Source organism: Pogona vitticeps, chromosome 5, assembly GCF_051106095.1.
Source record: "Pogona vitticeps strain Pit_001003342236 chromosome 5, PviZW2.1, whole genome shotgun sequence".
NCBI classification, from domain to species: domain Eukaryota; kingdom Metazoa; phylum Chordata; class Lepidosauria; order Squamata; family Agamidae; genus Pogona; species Pogona vitticeps.
In genome coordinates, this window is record NC_135787.1 from 101,302,982 (window position 1) to 101,323,478 (window position 20,497).

At 39.6% G+C, this 20,497-nt stretch overlaps 2 protein-coding genes and 1 long non-coding RNA gene across 11 annotated transcripts in view; 2 read left to right on the plus strand and 1 right to left on the minus strand.

Annotated features, from left to right (window-relative positions):
- Positions 1 to 9,880, plus strand: part of LOC110074963 (protein mono-ADP-ribosyltransferase PARP12) — a 33,607-nt gene extending 23,727 nt beyond the window's left edge. For 4 of the 7 annotated variants that reach the window (XM_073000897.2, XM_073000896.2, XM_073000898.2 and 1 more), the window contains 4 exons: positions 1,484 to 1,634; positions 4,384 to 4,514; positions 5,261 to 5,409; positions 6,751 to 9,880. In XM_073000897.2, the coding sequence (XP_072856998.2) occupies positions 1,484 to 1,634; positions 4,384 to 4,514; positions 5,261 to 5,409; positions 6,751 to 7,034 (715 nt within the window). In that variant the 3' untranslated portion in view covers positions 7,035 to 9,880. Of the gene's footprint in view, positions 1 to 1,483; positions 1,635 to 4,383; positions 4,537 to 5,260; positions 5,410 to 6,750 lie in introns of those variants that run through there. The other 3 variants (XR_012087530.2, XR_013545600.1, XM_073000900.2) reach the window with 3 other exon arrangements.
- Positions 9,823 to 20,497, minus strand: part of TTC38 (tetratricopeptide repeat domain 38) — a 97,042-nt gene continuing 86,367 nt past the window's right edge. For all 3 annotated transcript variants that reach the window (XM_073000903.2, XM_073000902.2, XM_020785768.3), the window contains one exon: positions 9,823 to 17,857. In XM_073000903.2, the coding sequence (XP_072857004.2) occupies positions 17,764 to 17,857 (94 nt within the window). In that variant the 3' untranslated portion in view covers positions 9,823 to 17,763. The remainder of the gene's footprint in view (positions 17,858 to 20,497) is intronic.
- On the plus strand, positions 16,750 to 19,128 carry LOC144589477 (uncharacterized). The gene is made up of 2 exons (XR_013545613.1): positions 16,750 to 16,801; positions 18,177 to 19,128. It is a non-coding gene; the product is annotated as an uncharacterized LOC144589477 (long non-coding RNA).

Here is a 20,497-nt window from a genome sequence, read left to right on the forward strand (position 1 = left end):
TGGTGTAACTTCAAGAAGGTGCTTTTAAGAACTATTCCTAAAACAACAGGTAATCAATAAACCTTTTTCTGTTTAAAAGCTCAGTACTGAATGGACCTCAGTCTTTCATAGGAAATATAGGTTGATAAAGAGATCAACTGGTGGCAGCATGTTAAATGGCGTGTTGGGATACCTTCGTGAGCTCTGAGTTTTGTGAAACAAGCAGAGGCCATGGGGTAAATGTCACAATTGGTGTCCAACGGCAGGCTATGAAATAATCCAGTAAAACCAATGTTTAAAAGTAAATTTTCTGGAGTCACGGGTACTTTTTAGTCAGAGGTCTGTGGTAAAGAAGTGGGTGACCTGCTCGGGCTTTTGTGGAAAAGCTTAGTGGCGGGGCTTCTGAACCCAGATCTGGGGGAACTAAAGATAGGGAACTGACTCTAAAGGAAAATAATCTTTTTTGTTTACCTCAGGATTTAAGAGACCCTGTGGGCTAGCTTGAAATCCAAGGCTCTGAGAAATAAGGGAGCAGTGTTGGATAAGAGCGGAAGCCAGGGTCAGAGCAGATCTGAGGTGATAGGAAAATAAAAGCAGAGGCTTGGAAATAAAATTATTTTGGGTGACTGAGAGCAAGAATAGCTCAGACAAGAGAGACAGAGTAACTAAATAGTGGTTGTGAGCTGGAGAGCAGAAGGGAGAACTGCTGAGTGAAGCGCAACATCATAGTTACGGTGGTGCCTCGACTTATGACCATAATCCATTCTAGAAAATGAATGTAACTTGAAATGGTCATGAAGCACCATTTTCCATTGAAATGCATTGGAACACAATCCATTCTAGCTATTATTATTATTATTATTATTATTATTATTATTATTATTATTATTATTATTATTATTATTATTATTATTATTATTATTATTATTATTATTATTATTATTATTATTATTATTATTATTAATAATAATAATAATAATAATAATAATAATAATAATAATAATAATAATAATAATAATAATAATAATAATAATAATAATAATAATAATAATAATAATAATAATAATAATAATAAAAAAGCACACAGCAAGCCTGGTCAGAAGGCGCTGGGTCTTTTTTTAAAAAAAACAAAAAATAAACAGCAAAGCAAGCTCTGTCACTGGGGCTTAAAAAAAAACAAAAATCAGAAATAAATAAACAGCAAAGCAAGCCCTGAAGGCACTGGGGCTGCAAAAAAAAATCACCAAAAAACAAAACAACACAGCACAGAAACATCCCCTCAGCCCAAAACCATGCTACAAAACCCACCCAGAACAGTTTTAAAAAAGCAGAAAACAGCACCTTAGCTTACCAGGCAGCCTCCTCTGATTGCACACTCTCTAATTGCTGCGGTAAAAGAGCTCTGGGTTTTGTGAAACAAGCAGGGGTGACCGGGTAAATGCCACACCTGCATCCAGGAATAGTTTAACAATTGTCATGTTTTTTTTCTTTTGAATGTAAACAGCCACACAGCGACTCCAGCTCCCTCTCCAGCTCCCGCTCCCGCTCCAGCTCCCGCTCCCGCTCCAGCTCCCACTCCAGCTGCAAATCTATTTGCAATACCAAGCTATCCTCAGACCTGGGATAAGTCATCACTACCTGAAATTGGGTACAGGGTAATGGATTTCCTGATCTTTGCAGTATAGGAGGAACTTTTTTAAAAACTAGCTATCATAGATGTCTGGCTCAAAGGGTTTTGGGGTCCATGTGTAGCAACAGGATTTCAGCCTTTTGATTTTGGCCCTGGGCATCAGAGTTCAAGTGTGATGTAGTGGATGTAGGTGGGTGCAGATGAGACTCACAGTTATGCAGTTATTGGGCAACTCACTCTCTGGAGCTTATGTTGTAAAGGCAAAATGGGCAGAGGTGGCCATATACCGTATTTTACCGTGTAAACTTTTTACTTAAATAATTAGACCAAAAATTAAGGGTTGTTTTATGCACGGCAGGCAGCTGCTTTCCCTGCCTTTTGCGAAGCCACAGAGTAAAGCAGCCATGAAAGGGCAGCACACTCACACCCCTTTGATCCTGAAGCAGCCATGAAAGGGCGTCAGGATGAAAGGGGCGTGAGCATGCTGCCCTTTCATGGCTGCATTACCCATTTCCTAAGCTCCACAGGGCTTAGCAAGCAGGAAACACAGCCAGGAAAGGGCGGGAGGATCAAAGGGGTGCGAGCATGCAAATTTTCTAATTTGGGGTTAGAAAAGGAGGGGTCATCTGATACTTTGGGTCGTCTTGTAAACGGAAAAATACGGTAATATACTATGTCCTGAGCTTTCATGTTCAAGTGCATATTAGAAAAGGAGATTGCTTATGTCTTTATGTCAGCTCTGTGGAATGGTAAGGCTCCCCAGGCTAGTCTTCTGTAGTACAATGGTTGCAGGAGGTATATTTTAGAGCACACACAAAGTGGCGGAGGACTGGAAAGGATTAAAAACAACGACTGTGCAGAAAATGGGAGAGGAGTGTGTGGCAGTACAGGGACTTCACGGTGTGTTACAGAATAGAAGACAGACTTCATATCCAGTGAGGCCAAGCGGCGCTGGTTGCGCTACTTGAATTGTTGTGTTTGCGGCCTGAGCCTGTGCATGGTGAAGCATGCACTCTTTGCCTCTGAGACCACATGTGGTGAAGATGCTTCTCCTGGGGGGCCGGTAGCTACAGTGACTTCCGTTTTGCGAAATTTTTGAGAGAGAATTGCATAGATTAAGCCACTAGCATCATACATTGGTATAATGCTAGTGGCTTTATATCGATGTATGCCATAATTAGCAGCAGTTTGCCCACTTATTTTAAATTATGAATATCTCACCACCAGAGCAAGAGCTTAAACAGATCCTTAGAAATGGAAATTAGTTGTTCTGGTTGACATCCATTATGCTCAAATGGACCATTCTATTGAGTTAGGAGACAAGGAAGCATTGTGGCACTCCCTACTTTCGGGCCTTCAACAATTCCAGTTTTAAGACCTACCTTGCAGCTTGACATATGGAACCAACTTTTTGTTTCAACCTACAAGGATTTCTTCATTGATATTGTATGAAGATTTTGATGGATAAAGAGACAAACAAGAAATAACGAACTGCACCACATAACCTATCCAGTGCATGTTTATTTGGGTGTTCATAGGTTCTAGCATTAAATGGGAAAGTGGTATCTGTGTAGTCTCAAGTCTTAACTTTATAAAATAAAGAGTCAGCAATGAAACAGGATGCACACAGTGTATAAAGTAAATAATCTGATGTTGGATGTTCATGGGTGAGGTTCACAGAAGTTGTGGCAGGGAAAAGGGAAGGAGGGAATTGGGATGAGTTAGAGCCAGTGCGGTGGAGTATTCAGGGTGTTGGACTGGGACTTGGGAGATCTGTGTTCTAGTCACTTCTTGAATCCTCAGGATTACTGGGTAAACTTGGGCCAGTCATGTTCTCTTATTTATTTATTCTTAGTCTTACCTCTCTCATGAGGTTGTTAAAGGAAGAGAGCCATGCATGCCAGCTTCAGTTCATTGGAGGATAGGCAGAATATATCTCTAACTAATGAAATGAACAGGGCAATCTTGGAGCAGCATGAATATTACTCTCCAAGTGAAATAGGTAGCCTCTCCATTTCTGATGTAAAAATTATAAGCATGTTATAGCATTTCAAATTTGATAGCGATTAGTCAAGGTGGCTTTATATCACCTCCAGAATCAGAGGCAATATGCCTCTGAGTATCAGTTACTGGGGAGCTCAAGATGAGAATCATTTCTGGAAATCAGACCCTGTGGAGAATGGTTAAGAATGCAGAGAGAGTTTTGTCTAGAAAAGAGAAAGCTGAGAAGGTAATATGGTAGCCATCTTTAAATATTTTAAGGGCTTTCACAGGAAGGATGGAGCAAACTTGTCCTCTGTTGCTACAGACGGAAGACCCAAAGCAGTGAATTCAAATTAAAGAAATTAGATTTTGTCTGAATATATGGAAGAAATTTCCTGAAATTAATAGGTATTTGTTGATGAAGAGGCTACCTCAGAAGATGGTGGTGGACTCTCTTTCATTGGAGGTATCTGAACGGAGGTTGGATGGCCATTTGTAACAGATGACTTACCTGTGAATTTCCTGCTTTATCATAGCTTTAAATTTATAACGTACTGTATGGCTCTTTTTATATTCTAATACAACTTCTATTTTCATTTGTGTTTTCTATTTTATGAGATTGTAACCTGCCCAGAGTAGTGCTGCAGCACTAATGGGAGCGGAATATAAATTGAATGAATGAATGAATAAATAAATAAATATAACTACTGGAAATAAGTTCACTAAAAATGCTAGGCTACATTTTCTCCAGAGTAAAGCAAATAGGTTTATCTAACTTCTTATGATTTTAGACTGTTGAACTCAACAAACTGTCTCCTGAATATACGAACATTGAATATCTCTTTCAAAAGACAATGAGCAATTACATCATCCTCAGAATAAGAAGAATCCAGAACCCATCCCTTTGGCAAGTTTACCAGTGGTTTGTATCAATTTTATCCCATTATCCTGGCTACCATTAAAGGGAGAGTTTGAAGGTCAAGCTAGGTGTTACACAAAAACATACAACCTTCCAGTCCCCTCTAGGTATTCACTTGACTGGCCGGGGTTCCCATACCAGTGTTGGAAAGTATGTGCAATGAATCTGATGCCTTTGGACCCAGAGATTTCATAGTGTCCTGGGAGCATTGCCAGTGTGTCTAGCATTGTTAAAGAGGTAGAGCTGCCCCCACACTTTCCTTGATGCATTAGGAGATGAATGCCTGAGTAGCACATCAGTAGTTTGGTGAGCTACTGAAAATCAGCCTTGGGAATGTCTGTGTGATCAGGAGTGAAAAAGCATTGGGGCAGGGCTGTTTCTTTTCCCTTCTGTTTTTCCTTTTCTCCCTGGAAGTTTTCTTATCCATGAAGCAAATCATGCAACTTCTCCCTGTTTCTCTTCCATCTGCTTTCCTAAATTGTAACAAAAATACATGTTGAAAGTCCCTGTCACAGTGAAGAGTGTAAAATTTTACAGTAAATGGGTAATAATTTATATTTTAGTTTACAGACTTGCATGCAGCCTTCTAGCTTGTTTGACTGGGAGGGGCCTTTCCAGGCTGGGAGTAACTGTCAGTCTGTCCAGCATTAAGCAATAGTTCTGTCTTGTGTTCTAAATTCTATGGAAGGGTTTGGCAGTTGACATCCTGAAAGTTAACAGGAAAATGAGAGACATTTGTTTCACACCAGGCAAAAAGAGCAGATGAAGAAGAAAAGAGGAGGGCGGAGTGCTGATGAGAAGCTCCTGTTCCATGGGACCACTTCTAACCTGGAAACCATCTGTAATGACAACTTTGACTGGAGAATCTGTGGGACCAATGGAACAGTCTTTGGAAAAGGTAGGGGTGATGGATGAGGCATCAGTAAAAACTCTGTTCAAGGTTGATTAACCTGACATTGAATTATTACTTCTAACTTCAGTGGGAATTTCCAGTTTTCCTTTTTTCTTAAGAAGATGCAGAATAAAAAACTTCTTGCTTAGCCTTTGTGTTTGGTTGAGTCTACCATTTTAGTGAGAGTCCCGTGTGCAGTTGCATAAGGAATTTCCTTTCAACCTTAAAATGTCACTTTAGTGCTTGGTTCCCTTCATGTTAAAGCACAGGGCACAACACTCTTGAAATGAATAGCAACAGTATATTTCCATACTCAGTTCTTTAATGCCATTGAGTATGGGCATGTACGGCTACTATCCATTTCAATGGAGCTTATGCAGGGGAATGTCCAAGAGAAGTATGCCCTATAATTTCTGGGGTTTTTAATGTATGATGCCCTTAATGCCAGCTAGGCAATCACTGTAATTTTAGAAATCCAGTAAGTGAATTATATATTTTAAAATATTTCTGCATCCCACCTTATCAAACCCCATCAATTCAGAGTTAAAAACAAACATTGAACTATAAGGACATTCACTATATGGTCCACTGGACACAAATAGTATCTATGTTTTTTTTCTTCAACAGAAGGGAGAAAATTTCTGATCACTTCTTTGGGTTAATATTTGTGCCTTGTGTTTAGAGGTGGGCATGAAATAATTTGTACTCCTTCGTCATAATGTGTGCAGTAACACAGCTACCCCTCCCCTCCCATCCACTGGCTCACCCACTGACCTGCTGGTCCTTCCCTGTCACAAGATTTTCCGGTCTGAGCAGGAGCCTGGACTTCCCTTCTCTGCTTTCTCCAGCAGCTGGCCACTCAAAGGCGGCACTGTAGGAATCCCTGCCCTGCCTCCTCATCTGAGTGCCCAGCTGCTGGAGGAGGCAGAAAAGGGAAGCCTGGGCTCCTGATCAGACTGGAAGATTGCAGGACCAGGAGGGAAGTAGCAGGGCATACCAGCAAGCCAGTGGGTGAGCCGGCAGGGGGGAGGGAACGTGTGGCAGCTGTGCTGCCACACAGACAACTTATGATGAAGGGGCACAAAGTACCTTCAGCTCATCTCTAATTGTGCATCAAAGCTGGTGGCAATATTACATCACTGGTCTAAAACTGTGCCAGTTGGTCAGTTGGCAAAACTAGAGTCAATTCCATGATTAACTAACTGTACTTGGCTGTTTGTGTCAGGCCTTCCCCAGGCTTGTTGGAGATAATGGGAGCTGGGGTCAAAACTCAGTTGGAGACCAATGTATTAGGACTAGTTTACCTGAACCGTAGTATTTTCATTTTTGCTCCTCTCTTTTTCCTAGGAAGCTATTTTGCCAGAGACGCACAGTATTCCCACAACTACTGCCAGCGTGATGCAAAAGAGAAGATTATGTTTGTGGCTCGAGTCCTGGTTGGGGATTTCACTGTAGGGCGTGCAACCTATACTCGTCCCCCACCAAAATCATATGACAGGCTCAGTTGTTACGATAGCTGTGTGGATAATATAGCAGACCCATCCATCTTTGTCATCTTTGAGAAGCATCAGATATATCCTGCATATATGATCCATTATAGCGAAAAAGAAAACAAATGTCTTTTATCATAGTCATCCAAGAAAAAAGAATCTAATTCCTCTCATTTTATACAGGTTATGTCATATGCTAAAAGTTTTTCTCTTCTGTAATAGATTTAAAGGAAACAACATACGTATATCTTCAAAATAGGAAGAAGTAAGAAATTATTGCCGAGGAAGATAGGGAATATATTTTGATGGGTTGTTTAAATCAGCAGTGTTAAGTTGTGGTAGAAGAAACTGATCGCTGAATAATCCATTATCATAGACAAAGCTGTGAGAATTCCAGCATTCTTATAATTAATCCATCTTGCTGATTTCATTTGTTAAAGAGCAAGTAAGAGTCCTTTGAATGTTTTAATCCATTGCGATTTTTATGGATGGATAGTTCATACATCAAATGAAGTAGGACAAACCACTATGTGTATATTCTGTCCTACATGATGGATATTAGCCTTCGTTGTGCTAGGGGACAACTGAACATTGTATCGCATAAAGTTCCTGTTCTCGTTCCTGTTCTCCCTGGTACAGTTCAAGTTTTTATCGGTATAAGACTTGGCTGGTTGTGATTATCTATTCTGCTGGCCTAGCATACGGTATGAAAATTAGTCCATGGCGTTAGATCCATGGAAGGACGTATCTACATCTTCTGTTTCATCTGAAAAATAATCAGTTTCTCTGGTAATTAATATAGTTAGATATAGAGGATGTTTTATGTTAATTATCAGAGCCAAAGCCTTTTCTGAAACAACTTCATTAAGTGATGTTGATCGAACACAAGAAAACTAGTAATGCACCGACCTGCATATCTGTGTGCCTCTTTCTACTTGGGCACCAGGTTGACTGTCTTCACCTTTGGTTGCTGCACTTATTCTTGGGGAAATACTTATCATAACTACCTGCACATGGATAAAGTATTTGTAAAGATGCACATCACATAGATCTGGCATCTGAAATTGTGATCCAAGAATTCTTTAAAAAATTGTTTTCTATTAAGGAAGAAATCCTGCCAATGCAAATAAGGCAGTATCGCAGTGACTGTGCAAACTTTGCCATTCACTGAGTAGTGCTAGGGACAGAAGACTCACCCTCCATATCTGTATCTTTGTTGCACATTAGTAATGCCTTGTACAAGCAGTGTGATCCTGTTATTCCACTGGTAAAACTTCTGCTGAGAAGCCCAGTAGCATACTGACTTAAATAATTCAAACCTTACCTTTATTTTATAGAAAATTATTTAATTGGCTCTCATAGTTTTACCTTTATCTTAGCTGGCATTCTCTTTTTAGCTTTCCCTATATAGAAAAGGAAATACAAGTTGGGCGGTGGTGCTGAAATTTCGGGGGGAATTAAAAATAAGTAAAAATATTTGTGTGACGTAATTTTAAAAAAGCTTATCTTCAGGTCTTATGCATGATAATTTCTATTCTATCCATTCACTTTTTAATAGTAATCAATAGCCTTAAGCTTTAGCTTTGCCAAATTAAGGGGGTGTGTTCCACATAATAAAATATGATGCTGAAAGGAGCATTCTGTTTACTGAGACTCTTGGCTTTCTCTTTTTCTTAAATAACCAGTTGCCAGTTCCAATTGCCAAGGATTCAGGACCATTACTTCTGGTAATTTATCTTTTGTACATTTGGTAGGCAGTGTCAGCAAAGGATTGTTTTGCATGAATCCAGCCACCTTCCACTCTGCATTCCCTCACAGCCCTCTCCCTGGGGCCCATCCTGCTCAGCCAATGCAAGAAACAGGGTTGGCAAGTCCCATCTCCACGGCAAGGGATCTCTACCTCAAAAGCAAGGCACTGATGCCATGCAGCAGGAGCAGGCTATGATTGAGACCAGTTTCTGCCACTGGAGACTCTGCCCAAACTGCCTCGCAGGATGTCCACACTCCAGCTTGAGATATACCCTTCTCAGCAGGAAAGGTGTTCCCTTCCAAATGTCTTTCTTAAATTGTCAGAATTAAACAAAGTGAATATATCATGTACTTATAGAATGTATTTTTAGACACAGATACATGAATGTATTCAGACTGCAGTTCTACATGCAGCCTTACTGAAAATGGGGGCTTCCAATTAAAATATGTGCAGGGCCAGACATACAGAGCTGTATTCAGGACTAAAGTTTGGTTAAGTCCTAGTTGCTCCTGCATCATTTTAGCCTTTTCACTGCTGACTAGGTCAGCCATTTGTAGTCTTATCAAATGAGACTTACATGTTGACCCTCAGTAGGCTCAGGAACTCAACTGGTTCAGCAGTCCACACTTCACAAATAAGGTGAGAGGCCGTTAGCAGCTAATTGGTAAAAAAATGACAAGCTTGGAAGACATATTCATCTTTGCTGAATGTAACTGCCCATGGATGAGAGCTGCTACTACAAAGTACACTCAGATGGTCAGTTTTGTTTTGATATGCAAGGAAATGTTCTATTACACAAAAGTTCTTCCATGTTATGAGTGATTGATAAAGTAATGGGATCTCCCCCAACCCTAGCTTAATTAGTAACTGAAATAAAAGGGAGGCATATGGTCAACAGAAAATACAAGAGCAGTTGATACCATTGCAGGCCACAAAAAATCATACAACATGCAGGTTGTCATGGCTCAAGACCACTTCGTCATGCTGATGAAGTGGTCTTGATCCATGAAAGCTTACATATTATATCATATTTTAGTGGCTGTCACACACACACCCCAGCTCCCCTGTTCTTCCACACAACCCAGGTTCACTTTTGGGCATGGCATTTATTTCTCAACCCTTTTCCGCTGCCACCAGAGGAGATATTCCTCACTCTATTAAATATGAGTCTTCAATCAGTGTTATTCAATAAAACAATGTTTATTTAAGTGTTTGTTAGTAAATCAAGTAAAGTGAATCATGGATGGTCTTATTTTATTCATTCAAGGAATTGTGCTTTGGTAACATTCATATTTGCTTAGGTAGAATAATTTAAATCAAGGTATTTATTCATTTCTTTTCACTTCTAATTCTTTCTAATCATAACCATAAACCATACGATATCTGTACTTTCTTTGTCTTATTCTCTATCTCTCCATTACTCTTCTCTAACACAAGGCTGGCCCTAACTGCCTAAACTGCTTCTCTCTAACTGAAGTCCTTAACTCATCCCCAACTGATACCTAACTCAGACTCTAACTGCTCTTTAACTGTCATCCATTCTCTTATATATCCTTAGTCCCACCTCTTCTGTTCACCCATTGGTTGATATATCAGGTTTCTATTGTGATGGACAGGAGTGGTTACTGACCTGTCTGTCACATACCTCCCCACTTGGAAAAGTTTGTATCATGGGGGTAAACTCTACAGTGATTTACCCTCATGTACAACGTATGAGAGAATTTAAATTTTTCAATATACAAACCTTTAAACATTGAACAGTTATACATTTTATACATTTACATTTTCTCTATTACCTCTTTTAAACTTAATTGATTTTTTCTATTTTACTTTCCATTACATGTACAGTAGCACCATTTTTATTACTTATATTATTACATATTGAACATTTCTTATACTATATAACTTAAATTGTAAAATATTTTTTACAATTTTTTTCCATGCAATGATAAAATTTTAATTTTTTTGACCAATTTGCATTCTATTACATTTACCTTTTCATTCTTTATTACTTGTCATCAATTTTAACACTACGTTGCCTAATGCTACATTACTACATTGCAAAACATAACCAGAACCTTTGATTACAGTTTCACTTCTAATACTCGTTATACTAAGTTTTTTCCCCCAGTCTTCTTGTACCACTTCTCATTGCTTTCTGTTATTCGTTGGGTCTTCGAGACCATACACCTGCAATCTTATTTTGAGTCTCTCTTTTGCTTTGGGTCTCACCATAAAAGTCTTTCAGATTTAGTGTCCCTCTTGCTAGTTTGTTGGTTTTATGTTTCACAGTTCGCAACCTCACATAAAGTTTCTTTCTTTGCAATTGTGAAGGTGTGGAGAATAAGAGTGTGCCGTCCGCAGAAGTAAAAGTGGAAAAAGAGGATGAAATAAAGAGTCAACGAGATAGTGGCGAAAGTAAAGAAGAAAAGGGAAAGGAGACAGAAGAGAAAGAGGGGGAGGTGAAGATAGAAGTGTGTTTGGCAGACGAAGAGTGGGAGGAGTCTGAAGTGACAGTTGGAGGGGGGTATAAGAACGAGGAGGGGGTGGTGTGGTTCAGTTCAGTGGTGGAGGCTTATGAGAGGAAGAAGAGGGAGGACAGACAGAGAGCTTTTGAAAGGGTCCGCTACCAGGGGTTGTTAAGAGATTTTCCCCATTTGAAGGAAGGTGGCTTGTTGCCCGATCCACCTACTGTGACTGAGACTTTCCTGCGCAAGTTAGTAAAGGAGTGGAATGTAATTGTGGAGCCCAGAGAGCTAGAGATTCAACGCGAACGTGCCTGGATGACAGCTGAGGAGCACGAAGGTCCCGACGAAAGAGGATGGTACCGACACAAGTGCTGTGGGACCATTTGTGCCATGAGGAGTCTCCCTCCTCCTCAGAAGGAGCCGCGGGGATCTTGTGGGATCCGCCGCCTGTAACTCCCTGGGAGTTTGACCAAAGTTTAAATGTTATTGACCATGGCCTGTTGCCAAGTTTGAAACCGTTAAACCCTTTTAAAGATGTGCAGGTGGGAGAGGAGATGAATAAAAGTTCCCATGTTAATGTTATAAAGACTCAGTCTGACTTATTTTCCGCCGAAAACAAGGGGCTGCCTGAAGAAAAGGACCAACTTTCTTGCAGCAATGTCCCGTTAATTATCAATCTCTCCTTCCAGTTGCCAATTAACTGTCTCTCACCTGCTCGGTCTTTCTTGTTGTCTGCCTGGCTCTGCACGGCTCCTGGTTCGAATCTTGCTACAGCGATGTTGAAAACACTCTGGAACTCTCACAACATGAAGACGTCTCTTTGACACAAGGTCTCTGGATACGATGACGTCTCTGGACATGACCTCTGGATACAATGACCTCTCTGGATAATATGCCGACTTTTTTAAATGTACTCTGCAGCTTTTCCAGGGTCTCCTTACATCTGCTCAACCTCTCGATCTTCTTGTCTTTTCTTCTAGCTTTTATAATTTTTAAAGGAGATGCTATATATCTGGCATTTATTTCCCCATGCTGGGTATAGCCTATTCTTTTCATAGCTTTCACTCTATCCTCTTTTATTTTTTCTATGACTAGAGTAAATTTACTTAGTACTCCTTGCATTTCTTTTATCTACTTGCTTAATTTTAGATGCACATTTAATTTTTTTCTAGTTCTAATTCTTTACTCTCCAATTTCTTAGCTAGGGTTTCTTGTTGCTTGGTTTTAGCTATGGGTGCAGACAGAATTATCAGCTTTTTCAGTTAGCTGTATCTTTTCCTTAGATACTACTTCTGCTGACTTTAATTTATTTCTCTCTAAAGTTTTCAGTTTCACTATCTCAGAATAGCATGATGTTTCCTGATCCTCATGTAAGTTACTCTTTTTCAGGAGTCATCACTAAGGAGTTTTCATTAGTTACAAGATCTTTGTCTGTATAGATTTTTTCAGGACTTTCAGAGAATAATAGAGTGATATTTTGAAACTCTTTTAACCAATCCTTTAAGCTATTATTCTCCTTTATCTCCTGGTTAAAACTCCTTTCATTAGGCTTTCTCATACCTTTACAGCTTTCTTCTACCCATTTATTTCTCTGACTCTCTAGCAAATTTTTTTCTCCCCCATATTCTCTAGTTACTGTAGTGGGTGTGTTCTGACTATTTTGCGAGCTTATATATATGAAACCCCCTTTAACATGTCTCATCTTATTCCAAACCTCTTTTTCAACCCCAGACATCTCTCTGCACTCAAAAGGGATATACATTTGTTTGTGGACATTTCTCTCTATAAAGAATCTTTTAGGGGATTCTGAAATTATTGGTTCTTCTTTTACTGCATTACAAGATTGTTGTAAAGAAAAAAATCATTTTCTTGTTCTGGTTTAAAACTCCTTTTCTGAGACTTTATTATATCTATATCTCCTGCAAGTTCAGGTGATTGACTGACACTTATAACTTCCTTGGGAACCTCACTATTTCCCTAAAGATTTTCTATGTTTTCTGTCTGTGAGTGTGTGGTGATTATAACAGTCTTGATATAATTAATCAAATCTAAACCAATTAAACAAGGCATATGGATCTGATTTGAAACAGCTATTTTAAATTTACCAGCCCAATCTTTATACCTTATATGCACCTTAGCCATGGGTAACTTAATTAATTCTGTCCCAATTCCTTTAACTGAAATTTTCTCATTTGTAATGATATCTTTCTGTGGAATAATATCTGCATGGCATATAGTTATCTGAGAACAAGAGTCTGTCAATGCTAGATATTTGATATTATTAATGTAAATATTTTCTCCAGATGACTTCCTCAATTCCCTGTTGGTTTTAATGCAATAACAGTGGACAACTTCTGCTAGAGGAGGCAGTTGTTCCTGTGTTACAGTTTTGTCAGTTAAATCACCACCATCTTGGCTTACTTTAGAATCCTCATCCTGCTTTTGGATATAGTACATCTTTTTAGGTACAAATCCCACTATTTTCTGTTGTCCCATTTCTTTGTTTTTAATAAATTCACAATTTGAGACATAATGACCTGGTTTCCCACAAGCAAAACAAGTTTTTAAATTTCTTTGTTCATTGAAAGGGGTTCTGTCTTCCTGCCCTTCAAAGCTTTTGCCCTTCTGTTGGTACTGCTCTGAGGGTCTTTCTCTAAAATGGCTTCCAACTGTCAGTTGATCTTTGAGGCACTCTCTGGGTTCTGTCTTTCTCTCATCCAAATCTTTCCCTCCAATTTTTTCCTCAGAATAATTTGAGTTTCTTACTTCTTTTATATATTCAGCTGTTTTTGATATATTCCCCTCGGGATTTGAATCATTATTATAGTTTTGGATTTGTAATTTAATTGTTTCATTTTTAATTGGTGTTGTCTCGTTCCCTCATTTCCCTCTGTCTGGCTTCAGCCCTTTTTCATATTCTCATTCCATGGCCATCTCACTTTCTCTGGCATCTGCCTTTTCCTTTCTAATTGTTTTAACTGGAATTCATATTCTTTCTCTTATTTTCCTTTTTAGAAACTCTAGGGAGTTTTCTCTCCGTGAGGCACCCTCCTGTTCCTTTGGGTCCTCATATTCCTGGCCCTCTTGGTCTGAAATTTCCCTTCCTGAGGTAAAATCTGACTCTCAGCAAGTTCCATAACTGTCGTCTTCCCTTTCTTGGAAGGCATACTTAACAGTTTATATTATCAAATTAGTAGGCTGCTTTCTCACCAATTCCACTATGCAAGCCTCTGTTTAAAATGACCTCTTTTTTTCTGTGTTAGAGATTTAAACTATGTAGCTTTCTTTTGGCAGCTTAAGAGCACTACGTTGTATCTTTGGGCTTCAGCCTTCCCTGTTCCTTGTGTTTGTTACTTTGTATCTTTTTGGCCTCCAGCCACCCAGCTATTTCAAGCAATATTTTTCTTTTGTAAGCCTGAGTTATCTTCACCTCAGCTGTTCCTTTTTTTTAAGACCTTGGTTCCCACTTTTAGGTCCCCTCAGTGCTCCCTTTCTCATAGCTTTGGGATCTAAAGCTAGCCCTCTTGGTCCTCGCACTCTCAGCTTGAGGTAAACTTTCAACTACAGTATAGAAATCTCAGAGTCCTTTTCCCGCCTTTGTCTTTCCACACTTTCAGGAGTCCCTATCAAGCTATTCGCCTTACGCTTTAGGGTTTCCTACTCCTGAACTATTGACAACCAGGTCTCTTAGAATGAGAGAATTTCTTTTTCATTCGTGGCCAACCTAATAAATCTCACTTTATTTTGGCTCACTGGATTTCATTCGAATCCCACCCGCTGCTCACCACTTTATGTCACACACACCCAGCTCCCCTGTTTGTTCTTCCACACAACCCAGGTTCACTTTTGGCCATGACATTTATTTCTCAACCCTTTTCCGCTGCCACCAGAGGAGATATTCCTCACTCTATTAAATATGAGTCTTCAATCAGTGTTATTCAATAAAACAATGTTTATTTAAGTGTTTATTAGTAAATCAAGTAAAGTGAATCATGGATGGTCTTATTTTATTCATTCAAGAAATTGTGCTTTGGTAACATTTGCTTAGGCAGAATCATTTAAATCAAGGTATTTATTCATTTCTTTTCACTTCTAATTCTTTCCAATCATAACCATAAACCATACAATATCTGTACTTTCTTTGTCTTATTCTCTATCTCTCCATTACTCTTCTCTAACACAAGTCTGGCCCTAACTGCCTAAACTGCTTCTCTCTAACTGAAGTCCTTAACTCATCCCTATCTGATACCCAATTCAGACTCTAACTGCTCTTTAACTGTCATCCATTCTCTTATATATCCTTAGTCCCACCTCTTCTGTTCACCCATTGGTTGATATATCAGGGTTCTATTGTGATGGACAGGAGTGGTTACTGACCTGTCTGTCACAGTGGTCTATAAAGGTATCACCTACTACTTATTCGGGAGGAAGATTGGGGTTATTGGGCATCAATTAAATCCTCTGATAGTTTATTGGGAGTTCAGGTGTAGGGCTTTTTGCTTTGGTCTTTCTAGAAGCAAAGTAACATCATCAATGTAGCCAACAAGTCAATTGGGCTGTATTTTAATTTAACCAAGTTTTTAATAGGCATTCATAGCACATACTTTCCATTTACACCACTTTTCTTTGAAGTTCATCATAAGGTGGGTGGATAATCAGAAATAGCAATAGTAAAGTTCTTTTTTCCACACACCCTGTGTTCAGAATTGGACTCAGCGATTTGCTGGAGCTCAAGATTCAGTTAGGTACTTGTATGTTAAAGAAATTATGAAGAATGGCTTGTACAGTGCAAGGTACAGGTAGCTGGCTCCATCTAGGAGTCAGAAACCTGATTATCTCCTCTAAGGTAAAGGAGGAGCACTGAAGAAATTTATAGTGCTCTATTTGGCAAGTTTACTCAGAATTAAGTCTCACTGTGTCCAATGGCATTTACTCTCATGTCAGTGAACAGAACAGGTGCTGGGGTGCAACTCCTCACTGCCCTGGTCAGTCTAGTCTCACACTATCTGGAGACAGTAATGTAGCTGCAAACTCAGAAGTGCAGGGTCTCCCCAGGAGACTTAAAACATTTGCACACACCCTCTTTCCATGTGTATGCCCTTCCTTTAGGTGCCGCCTTATTGAACATAATGAACTGGGGCAGGCAGGAATTCATGGGGAGGAAAGGAAGGTACCATCCAGAGATTAGACCTGCCCCATTCTTTCTTACATACCTTGTGAAATCCAGATGCAGTGACAGCTGCTGGGGCTTTCCTATGATGCCCCCAACCCCAGTATATCTACCCCACTCTATTTTGACCTCAGTGATAGGACATGAGAAAACATCCACCCACCGAGTTCTGAGGGAGAAGGTGAGACATTTTTGAAGGAGCCTGATGAATAAGTAGCAGGATAGTTCCTTTTTTGGGTTTAAAGGGAAACTACCACACATGCAGGCAAAGGTTAGGGTGCAGAAAGCCAAACGCCATCCAAGCCATTCTAGGCAAGCAAGTGAAAGGATGATCTGGCTTCTACTGCCTTGGACAGAGCATGAGCAGCACGCAATAGATGGAGTGATCCGACAGAGCCAACAAGAAGTGAATGCAAGATCCTGGCTTCAGCAGAACTGCTTGTGCTTCAACCCCCTGGGGGGCGGGCGGCAGGACCACACTACTGTCTGGTGCTGTAAGCTGCTCACTCCAGGTTTACAGGTTTGCATCCTTCATTAGCTATTTGTATTTTGCAATAGTTAATATGGGAACCAGTATTTTAAAAATGAAGCATTTCCATACATTATAACCTTTTTCTGTATAGCAAGTATTCACAAGACACAAGCACAGCCTTTGATGAAACGATCAGCTTACAATAGTGCCAACCTGAATTTTTATGTCTGTGTTAGCTACATCACCTGCAGCATAATCAGTGTCCAAAGCTCAGAATGCACAACCATGCCCCTGCCTCTCATTTATTTTTGAAGCACTAATGCTTTCATTTCTCAATTGGATTGTGCTGTAACTACTGTATTTTTCCATGTATAAGACACCACTTTTTCCTAAAATAACTACCCTAAAAATTGACGGGTATCTTTTACATGGAACTAAGCTGAGATAGCTAAGGAGGGAACAAAATGGCACATACCTTGCCTCTGTAAACAGACTCCCTTCAGTCACGAAGCTTAGTTTCCTACAGTCAGGAGACTTATGGAACTGATGTCAGCTCATCCTGAAGAAACCAACTGGAACACTTCATTGGAGGTGGAGCCTGTAAGCTCAAATGCAACAGGGACTCCTAATGTCCGATGTTCTGAGCCCAGAGGCTGAATCATCAAAGCTAAGTTTTCCTAATTTTGGAGTTAGAAAAACAGTGGGGAACAGGCGTCTTGTAAATGGAAAAATAAGGCATACAGGCTGTATTCTATTAGGCTTAAACTTGGCCTGATTGCCATTTTCAGATCAGAAACATTTTGTATGAGAAGCATTCTCTAGCTAACAGATCTGTTCATGACTGATTCATTTCTACTTCTCTGGAAATACTCCAGAGCCTAGAAGTACTGATAAATCTCCAAGCCTCCACATCTTTATTTTAGATTTATGCAAGATTATGTTCCCACAATGCGATTTGCTTATTGTCATAAAAATAAGCTGCTGATTGTTGATCAGTGATGCTACAAAATCTATCCCAAGGCATGAAGGGTTGCAGTCTTCCGAATAAGTCGCTCTGTCAATGGCGAATTTGGTCTCAGTTCATCACGTTCAATAAGGAGGCACCTAGAGGAGAAGAAAATGATCATTACCTCAAAGCAGCTATATTTGGATACAATAATTGAATTTCAGAATGTCAATAGGCTTTCTGGAGCAATCATGCCAAAAGTAGTGCTACTTTATTTTCCATTTTTCACTTTCCATTTAAAACTAACAATTTATGAGAAAAAACAAAAGTGAATGAACCAGGCACTTTTTATAGCATCAAAGTTAGCACAGATCATCTGCAACTGTCAAATCAAAACCGACTTACAGTGACCATAAAAGGGTTTTCAAGGTGAATGAGATATTTAAGGAGTAGCTTTACCACTACTACCCCCTACAGAGCTTCCATGCCTGAGTGGGGAACCCAAGACTCCTGAATCCTAGTCCATCACTCTATCCACTATACCCCTCTGGGTATCGAGCACAGAAGACAACACAAGCAGCAAGAAAACTTGACGTGAGACTTTGTGAAGTAAAGACAAGCAGGGGCCACAAGGACGAACCCCACAATTGGTGCCCAGCGGGGGATACGAGATAATCCAGTAAAGCCAATGTTTAAAATTTTCTGGAGTTGTGGGTACATTTTAGTCAAAGGTCTGTCGTGAAGAAGTGGGTGACCTGCTAGAGCTTTTATGGAAAAGCTTAGTGGCAGGGCTTCTGAACCCAGATCTGGGGGAACTAAAGATAGGGAACGGACTCTAAAGGAAAAATTCTTTTTTTTACCGCAGGATTTGAAAGACCCAGTGGGCTAGCTTAAAATTCAAGGCTCTAAGAGATAAGCGAGCGTGGGTGGATAGAAAGTGGAAGCAAGGGTCAGAGCGGATCTGAGGTGATAGGAAAATAAAAAAGCAGAGGCTTGAAAATAGAATTTGTTTTGTTTTTGGAGGTTAGAAGGTTGTCTCAGACCAAGACACATTGTGGCTTGTGTGTGAGACCAGAGAAAATGTAGCCATCTTTAGCTGCCAAGTGAGAGCTACATAGTACCCCAGAAAATACTGGAAAAGGAAAACAGCAGTAAAAGTGTTTTAAAAAGAGGCCTGACTAACACAGCAATAGAAATCAGTTCCTTTTATTAAGAAAGTACATACTTATGCCACCCAAAAGAACTAAAAAGCCAGTAAAGGAGGAAATTGATCCTCAAGAGGCACAAAGAACGGGAGGAGACTGATGAGGGTGGCTCAGAGAGAGAAAGGGTTCTAAACTCTCCATATTTTGAAAAATGGAAACTAGAACAAGAATTTAAATTGAAGGAGCTAGCTATGAAAACCCAATTACAGGAGCTAGCTATGAAAACCCATTAGAGGAATTAGAAATCAAAGCCAGGGCTGAAGAGAAAGCTCAGGAACTACAACTCAAAGCTGAGCAAAAGGCCAGACAAATAGCATTTCAGCATGAAAAAAGACGAATGGAATTTCAAATAGAGATGAAAAGATTGGAAGTTGCTGCTCAAAACAATATAGTAATAACAACTCTAGTAGTAGTAGTAGTAATAATAATAATAATAATAATAATAATAATAATAATAATAATAATAATAATAATAATAATAATAATAATAATATAATTTATTGTCATTGTAAGTATATACACAGTATACCATACAACGAAATTCACAGACACCCAGAGACCAGACACATGCACACACATAACATTCCCCAAACACTCCCCACCCACTAGAAGTCCCCCACTAAAAATACAAACATCTACACCGCAGGCCAAGTAACACAGTCCAACTAATTATTCACTACTGGTGGTCTTTAAGCTCATTATTAATTGCAATTATAGCTCTAGGATAAAAACTATTTAGAAAACGTGTGGTCCGAGTCTTAATTGTTCTATATCTTCTGCCAGACGGTAACAGTTCAAAAAAGTTATAAGCAGGATGGGAAGAGTCTCTCAGGATGCTGTGTGACTTCCTCAGACAGCGGGATGTGAAGATGTCATCCAGGGTTGGTAGCTGGAGCCCGATGATATTCTGGGCAATTTTAATGGTTCTCTGTAGAGCTTTTTTGTCCGCTACAGAGCTACTCCCAAACCATGCCAGAATGCCATAAGTTAGGACACTCTCAATGGTGCTACGGTAGTAGGACAGAAGTAAATGCTGTGATAAATTTAACTTCCCGAGCATTCTCAGGAAATACAGCCTCTTCTGTGCCTTATTAGCATGTTGGCATTTATAGTCCATGAGAGGTCCTCTGAGATGTAAGTACCCAGAAATTTAAAACTACCAACTCTCTCCACTTCCTCACCGTTTATGTACAGTGGTAAATGTACATTTCTCTTCCTCCTAAAATCAATTATGAGTTCTTTAGTTTTTTTGATGTTAAGTGTGAGATGATTTTCTTTACACCATAGTATCAATCTTTGTACTTCCTTTCTATAAACAGACTCATTGTTCTTATTTATGAGTCCCACCACTGTCGTATCATCCGCAAATTTAATAATTGCATTGGTGTTATATAGTGGGGTGCAATCATGTGTGTACAGGGAATAGAGGAAGGGACTCAGCACGCAGCCCTGGGGAGCTCCTGTACTTAGTACCAGGGTAGAAGAATGGTGGGATCCCATCCTTACTGACTGTGGCCTATCTGTCAGAAAATCCTTTATCCACATGCAGATCTCCTGAGGTAATCCCAGGTTGATCATTTTTAAAAACAACCT